Source organism: Salvelinus sp. IW2-2015, unplaced genomic scaffold (genome assembly GCF_002910315.2).
Source record: "Salvelinus sp. IW2-2015 unplaced genomic scaffold, ASM291031v2 Un_scaffold1614, whole genome shotgun sequence".
Lineage (NCBI taxonomy): Eukaryota > Metazoa > Chordata > Actinopteri > Salmoniformes > Salmonidae > Salvelinus > Salvelinus sp. IW2-2015.
In genome coordinates, this window is record NW_019943033.1 from 134,422 (window position 1) to 142,953 (window position 8,532).

Here is an 8,532-nt window from a genome sequence, read left to right on the forward strand (position 1 = left end):
ATGGTAAAATTTACTGTTTATTGATCACACACACAACACACACACACACACACACACACACACACACACACACACACACAACACACACACACACACACACACACACACACACACACACACACACACACACACACACACACACACACACACACACACACACACACACACACACACACACACAGAGAGAGAGAAAGAGAGGCCCACACAGGAGCTTGAAGCACAGAGGATTCTTTACACACCCACATGCACTCTGGCACTGTAACGTGCGCATGCAAACACACACAACTCTAAAATGGACGAGCCCAAACCAACTCATTCAAAAATAACTCCCAGACCTTATTTTACCCCTTCATACAGACAACATGACACAGAGACAGACACACACACAGACACACACGCCTCAACGCGTCATTGATAAGTGGCGTGAGTAGATAATAGCCTTTGGGGAAAGGCAGCTAACCAAACCATCCCTCCGTCTCTTTAGACACACACGCACGCACGCACGCACACACGCACGCACGCACGCAACGCACACACACACACACACACCACACACCTATGGTTCTCCTGTGGTATTACCTCCTGTCAATACTGTCCTATTGTTTATTAGAGAAACTGACACACACACACACCAAGAATGGAATGACCGTACTGGTGCAGTGGTAGCCTACATACCGTATCCTAACTGGTACTGTACCCCTTCTTACAGTCAGACGGCACTGCAGAGATGGGACTGAGAGGATTCATGTCAGTTGCATTCTCTCAAAGACAAAACCCCAAATGTCATTCATCTCCCATCCTCTCTTTCAGAGGCCTTCCCCACTCCTATCTAAACCCAGTTTCAAACAATGATGACACACACACACCCAGCGAGAGATGGTGGAAACGGTCTGTATGTGGCCTACATTACATACAGTATATCCTGTATTTTATACCCATTTAAACTGAACTGATTTCCCTACTCTGACCCAACAGTCACCGACCAGCCCTTCCTTGTTACTGTAAGCCCTGGGTCAGTGCTATCTGGGATCCTTGGGATGTCCCCTAACCCCATCTCATCCCTCCCCCTGTTCCTCTACCCCATCTCATCCCTCCCCGTTTACCTCTACCCCATGGCGGGACGGAATCCGAAGAGGGGGGAGGGTGAGGGCGAGGGGGCGGGGGAGAAAGGGGACTGGTTGGAGGTGGGGGAGAAGGAGGGGGTCCCAGAGTGAGAGCTGCCCAGAGACACCAGCATGGTGGCTGCCTCACACTCGTCAAAATCAAACCTGGAGAAGTCATGGGGGAGGAGGGAGGGCAGCACCAGCCGAGGGCGAGAGTCTCCTCTACTGCTGGCCTCGCTGCTGTCTCTGGACGTCTCATCCCAGTCAAACCCACGCAGGTCAGAGGGGGTGACCGTCCCCGAACTGCTCCCCCCTCCTCCTCCTCTCCCCCTGTCCCTCTCTCCCCCTCCTCCCGCTCCCTCCATCTCTTTAGTTCTCATGGAGAGGTGGCGTGAGCAGTATCCTCGTCTCTGGGACTCCTTCATACAGCCCTCTCTGGAACAGAGGCGTCTCCACTGCTTGCCGTTGAACTTCTTGCGGATACCGTTAGGGGTGCACACCACGTCCCCCTTCTTGTACTTCTGCAGGGCGGCCGACAGGGGGGTGCGGGAGCGCGAGGAGGAGGCTGAGGAGGAGGTAGACCCCCCTCCAGGGGTAGGGGTGGGGATCTGGGAGGGGGTCTTGTCCAGGGGGACCAGGGCACTCTTGGAAGGGGGTAGGTGTGGTGTGGGGGTCATGCCCAGGGCCTCAGGGCCAGGCAAGGTGAGGGAGGACAGGTGAGAGCCCAGTGGCGTGCCCAGGCCCTGGACCAGGTGTTGGGAGGAGGGGTAGCTRTGCCCCCCGAGGAGGGGCTTKGAGAGGATGTGGCGAKGCTGGGTRYCCATWCTGAACCTAGACATCTCCATGTCCTCCTCTGGTGTTTGGGGCTGTTTCTGTCTCTCTTGTTCTATCTCTCTGTCAGGGTAACCCTCTCCAGTGMTGKYGACAACGCTGGTCGTTACCAACGAGGAGGGGTGGGGGGGGATGTTTCCATAGTGATGCCCCCCCACCACCCCAGCTGGAGAGAAGCTGTGCACCAACCTCGCTCCCCCTCCCATCGGCCCACCCAGCGCCATCCCAATACTCAGCTGGCACACCTCCCTCTCYACCTCCATCTCCTCCCTYCTCTCCCTCTCCTCCCTCTCTCTCTCCCTCTCTCYCCCCCCCTCTGKGTGAGGCAGTTCCCAGGGGGGAGTCAGCAGCCTCAGGCTCTGTCTGGACACCCATACAGCCTGGGCCTGCGCCCTCCTCCTCTCCTCCTCCATCCCTCCCTCCTCCTCCCTCCCTCCATTCTCCAGCGCCTCTCGATCCTCACACAGTAGCACCCTGTATGGGAACGACACGGCAGGGTGGGGGTCTACCTGGGACAGCACCCCTTCTCTGTATAGCTGAGGTGTCCCCTGTTCACCCCCATCTCGCCCCCCTCCCCCTCTGAAAGGCACACATACGCGTGTCCCGATGGCCACGGACGCCGTGCCGGGTGGGGGGGCGTCCAGGATGAACTCCACGCTYGTCTCCTCCCCCTCCGGGTGTGCGGTCCCCCCCTGAAAGGGGTAACAGAGTATCCCCTCCTCCCCCTGCAGCTGGATATCAGCGCTGCCCCCACTCACCCGCCGCACCACCCCAGCCCTGAACATAGGAGACAGGGGTCCATCCCTCTCTCTCTCCCTCCCACCTTGCTCTCCGTTAAGTCTGTCTCTCCATYGACAGCGGGCTAGAACTCTCTGGTTCTTCAGGCCTTTGGCCAAGGCATCCGCCCCGGACAGACTGCCCTTTCTGTGGCTMKGGTTGGGGCCGGGCTGGGAGGTAGTAGCAGAGTAAGGGGGCAGGCTGCCATGGTAGGGGGCTCTAGCAGGGCTGGTACTGGGCTGGGAGTTCACCTCCAGATCGTGCTCGCTGGCTGTATCCGTSGAWACGGAGCGTACTGAGTTAGGGGCCCACTCTGCCTCTGTCTCCCCACCCTGGGGGTCTCTCTCTCTGTCCTGTGGGGCCACACTGCCATTGTTGGGCTCTATGGAGGCCCCTGTCATCCCCTGTTCCCCCGGGCCATGGCTGTGGCTGCTAGCGGCTACCTTCCTCTCCTCATTGGACACACTGGGGGCTAACGAGAGGCTGACTGAGCTGTTACTATGGCTGTTACTAATGCTGTTACTACCATTAATAGTAGTGTTAGTCCTACTACTGTTACTAATGGTATTACTACTGTTATTACTGTTAGTACTCTGCTAGTACTACTGTAGTTACTGTGGCTGTTGTGCATGGGGGCAGGGGTGAAGGTGAGGCCGGGGGCGTTGCTACCAGCATAGTGTTCAGCGATGTACTTCTTCTTGGGGACTCTGGCCTTGAAGGTGGCTGTTTTCCTACTGGACATGGAGGTAGGGCTGGGACTGGTAGTGGGGGTGGGGATGGTGAGGGTGTTGTTATGGGAGGAGGTGGGGGTGCTGTTAGGCCCCCCTRATTTCCCCCCAACCCCCCCTCTGCTGTCYTCGGTCTTCTCTTTATCTTCAGGTTGCCTTTGCAGCACCTGCTCTSTAGGYCCCTCCTTCTTTGGGGTCTCRCTGCCTCTGATTGGCTCCYGCTGAGAGCTGTCAGAGGAGGTTGTGGATTGTTTCCGTRRCAAGTGGGCGGGGGKYGTGGTTTGAGGCTGTCCGTCTTGGTTCTCCTTCCTGAGTTTGTTCCTGTTGTCCCTCTCTGGGGGGGTCTCTGTCGCCCCTCTCTTCTTCCCCCCTTTGGCCCGTGTGGAGGGGGGAGAGCGCCCCCTCTGTTTCTTTAGTGGCTTCATCTCTTCACCTTGTCTTTTCCTTTCTGCCTTTATACTCTGTGGGGTGAGTGGTGACGGTTGCTCTATCCTTTCTTTGGCTCGTCTTATTTTTACCCTGTTTCTTCCTTTTCTTTCTTTTTCCGGTGCCCCCTGGTCTTCTGCTCTCTTTTTCACTGCCCTTTTTCCTTCCTTGTTCTTTTGAAAATCAGACTAAAAACAGAGAGAGAGAGAGAGAGAGAGAGCGAGAGAGAGAGAGAGAAGACAGGTGGTCATTTATTATCGTCATCATCAAAAATGGCTGAGATTAGAAAATGATGTCATACCTGGAAGTGTACTGCACTGAATGACTTCCCACCAACCCACCAACCGGCTCATAACGCCACCATTCACCTCCATGTAATCCACTAAAGTGTGTGTATGTGCACAAGTGTGTGTATGTGCACACATATACATTAATGTTGAGTGAATTTGAGGAAGTAAACAGTGTTGATGATTCCCACTCCAGCTAATGACGATGTTTCAAAGGCCACAGTTCCTAACATTTGTGGATGAGCCTCCACTAACACTCCACTAACTAAACAGAGCTTTTACAGATACATCATCAGGTTACATGATTAAACTAGAAATGGAATGCATATTATTTCATACATTAGCTTGGTCACTATGACACATGGATTTACATCTGAGCACTGCTCTAGTATTACAAACTAATTTCTCTACACACACACACACACACACACACACACACACACACACACACACACACACACACACAACATTCACAATCACGTTCCAGGTTATCTGTTCTATTGCGAGTGTGTGTGTTGTGATGTGTGTGCGTGTGTGGCGTGTTGTGTGTGTGCGTGTGCGTGTGCTGTGTGGTGTGTGTGTGGTGTGTGTGTGTGCCTGGGCTCACATTTACACATCAGGTAAAACACACACCAATACATGGGTCATAAACAGGTATTTTTTAAACTCCCATCAGACAGTGGTGGTCTATGGTGGGCAGGGTGAGGTCACTCACACACATAGAGGCCGAGGGCTGATTACACACAGAGACGGCTACACACGGCAGAGAGAGACAGAGAGAGAGAGAGAGAGAGAACAGAGTAAGCCGGCTGTACAATAGGTCTGCCTTTCTCATATAGAGTCATAGGGATTTTCCACACTCGTTCTAGCACACCCGGCCCTACTCTCTCTTTCCCTTTTTATTTCACTCTCTCTCTCTCTTTTGTGTCTCCTTGTCTCTTTTTCGTACTGGCAAACACAGATACACATTTTGAATAATCTGGCATGGTGTAATGTGCTCATATTGGTTTAATGTGCTCATATTGGTTTAATGTGCTCAAAATGTTAACCCTGGCACACGGTCAGGCACACTATTCAGTGATGCGCAAAACAAAATAGACAAAAACAGTCACACACACACACACACACACACATACACACACAGAGGCAAACACACACACGGATGTAAACACGCACACATTTCTCRGAGATGAAGTGAGGGTTAGGCTATTGGGAGAATTCTTTAACAGAGTCATTTTAAGACACACCGTGTTTTAACTGTTTGTTTGCCCATGCTAAAAACGACTCACACACRTACACAACCAATGCTTTCTGTTGTACACCATAACCTCTTTAGTATTTAGTTTAACCACTTCCTGTGAGGCTGTTACAAACTCCCTCAGCCTGTCTCACACTCTCAGGCCCCTGGCCGTCCCATTACGGCTTTTGGCCCTTTCTCTCCCTTCGGCTAAAATAACATTTTTAAAGACATGACGATACAAACAATTTTGGGGCTGAGATCAGATCCTGACTAGATCCCTCCCTGACTCCTCAACCGTATCTCCACTTCTACACTCACACTTCTACACTCACACGTCCTACTTCACAACTCCTACATACTCAACCTCCCTACACTCACACTGTCCTAACTCCACGTCTAACACTCCACGTCTACAACTCACACTCCCTACATACAACTCCCTACACTCACCAGTGCTTAACTCAGACCCCCCTACACTCACCACGTCCCTACATCCACATCCTACCTCAACACCTCCTACACTCAACACTCCTACACTCCCACGTCCCTACCTCACATAACTCCATAAAACTCACAGTCCTCCACTCACACTCCTACTCACCATCCTAACACACGCAGTCTACACTGCATCACCTCCCTACACTCACCACCTCCCTATTACACTCACACCGTCTACTCACACTCCTATCAAGTCCCTACCCCTCACCACTTCCCTACACTCACACTCTCACTATCACTCACTACCTCCTACACTTCAACACGTCCCTACACTCACCACACTCCCTACAACTCACCTCTCCCTAACTCACCATTAAGCTCACCACTCCTACACTCAACGCCTAACATCACGACCTTCTACACTCACCAGTCTACACTCACATCTCTACACTCACTCACTCCACAACTCACCCTCCCTACACCTCACCAGTCCTAATACTCTCCTACATCACCCACTCCTACACTCACCACTCCTACACTCCACGTCCTACACTCACACTCTACATCTCACTCTCCTAACTCACACCTCATACACTCACCACGTCCTACACTCACCAAGTCCTCACACGCATCCCTACACTCACCATCCCTAGAAAAAAACATCACACCTCCCTACACTCATCCACCTCGCCTAACACTCACCATCTCCTACACTGCACCACGTCCCTACACTCACACCGTCACCTACAACTCCACCACTCCCTACACTCACACCTCCTACAACTTCACACGTCCCTACTACATCACCACTCCCTAACATGCCACAGTCCCAATCACTCCACTCACGACGTCCCTATCACTCACCACGTCCTACACTCACACTCCCTACCTCACCACGCTCCTAACTCACAGTCCTAACTCACACTCCCTAACACTCAACGTCTACACTCACCCTCCTGCACTCACCACCTCCTAACCTCACCATCCCTAACTACGACGTCCTACATCACCACCCTCCCTACACTACACACCTCCTAACTCACCTCCCTACACTCACCACGTCCTACACTCACCACCTCCCTAATCAAGTCCTCACTCACCACGTCCTAACTCACCACGTCTACACATCACACTCCCTACATCATTCACACTCCCTACACTCACATGACACGTCCCTACACTACACCTCCCTACACTCAACAGTCCTACATCCCACCTTCCTTACCTCACACTCCCTAACTCACCACTCCCTACATCAGCTCCTACAACATCACCATCTCTAACTCACACGTCTACACTCACCACTCTACCACTCACATCGTCCTAACATCACCACCTCTAATCCACGTCCTACACTCATCATCCTACACTCACGCACTCCTACACTCACCCTCCTACACTTACCACCTCCTAAGTCCCACTCCTACATCTCACCACGTCTACCTCACCACCTCCTACCTCACACTCCCTTAACTCCACTCCCTAACTCACACGTCTACACTCACCACCTCCTAACTCACAGTCCCTCACTCATCACCTCCCTACATTCACACGTTACACTCACCACCTCCTACCTTCCACCTCCTACACTCACCACTCCTACACTACTACTCCTACACTCCACCTCCTATACTCACACCCTTACATCACCACCTCTACAACGACTCTACATCACGACGTCCTACACTTTTACCACAACATACAGGGACAGGAGGTTTTTCCTTCTAACGTCCTACACTAACAACTCACGGAGGTCCTACACTTCCACACTCCAAAAACTAGGGACAGGAGGTTGTTCCTCTTCTTCAATCAGTCACCTACACTACCAAACTAGGGAAAGGAGGTTTTCCTCCACGTCTCACACTCAACGCACAACTAGGGTGGCAGGAGGTTTTTTCCTCTCAACAGTCCTACAACTCAGCGCAACAATAGGGACAGGAGAGTTTTCCTCTCGACACGTCCTATCATCTCATTCCAAACTAGGGACAGGAGGTTTTCTCAAGTTCTATCACTCACCACATGGGACAGGAGGTTTTTCCTCTCAACGTCCCTACACTCACACAATACGGGACAGGAGGTTTTTCTCATGTCCCTACACTCACACAACTAGGGACAGGAGGTTTTCTCTTAACGTCTCTACACTCACCACAACTAGGGACAGAGGTTTTCCTCTCAATAAAACGTCATCTTACACTCACCAAATAGGGACAGGAGGTTTTCCTCACAACGTCTCTACACTCACCACAACTGGGGCACGGGGTTTACCAGCACCTAAGTCCATACACTCCCACAAACTAGGGAGAGAGGTTTCTCGCAACGTCCCTACACTCGCACCACAATCTAGGGAGGGGTTTTCCTCAACGTCTACTAACTCACCACAAACTAGGACAGGAGGTTTACGCACACGTCCCTACACTCACACACTAAGGGACAGAGGTTTACCGCACACGTCCCTAACTCACCAACTAGGGCAGGAGGTTTACCTTCACGTCCCTACACTCACAACTAGGGACAGGAGTTTCTCACCACGTCCTACACCCCACAACTAGGGACAGGGGTTTACTGACAGCGTCCTAACTTCACACAATAGGGGCAGGAGGTTTAACTCTCAAAGTCTACACTCACACAATAGGGGCAGGAGGTTTAACTGCACACGTCCTCACTACCAAATAGGGGCAGGAGGTTTACGCACACGTCTACAC

At 52.3% G+C, this 8,532-nt stretch overlaps 1 protein-coding gene across 1 annotated transcript in view; it reads right to left on the reverse strand.

Moving 5' to 3' along the window:
- Positions 1 to 8,532, reverse strand: part of LOC112071433 (protein capicua homolog) — a 65,572-nt gene that overhangs the window by 49,270 nt on the left and 7,770 nt on the right. Inside the window, 2 exon segments of the mRNA XM_070439391.1 lie at positions 1,110 to 3,304; positions 3,307 to 4,053. Of these exon segments, the coding sequence (XP_070295492.1) occupies positions 1,110 to 3,304; positions 3,307 to 3,864 (2,753 nt within the window). The 5' untranslated portion in view covers positions 3,865 to 4,053.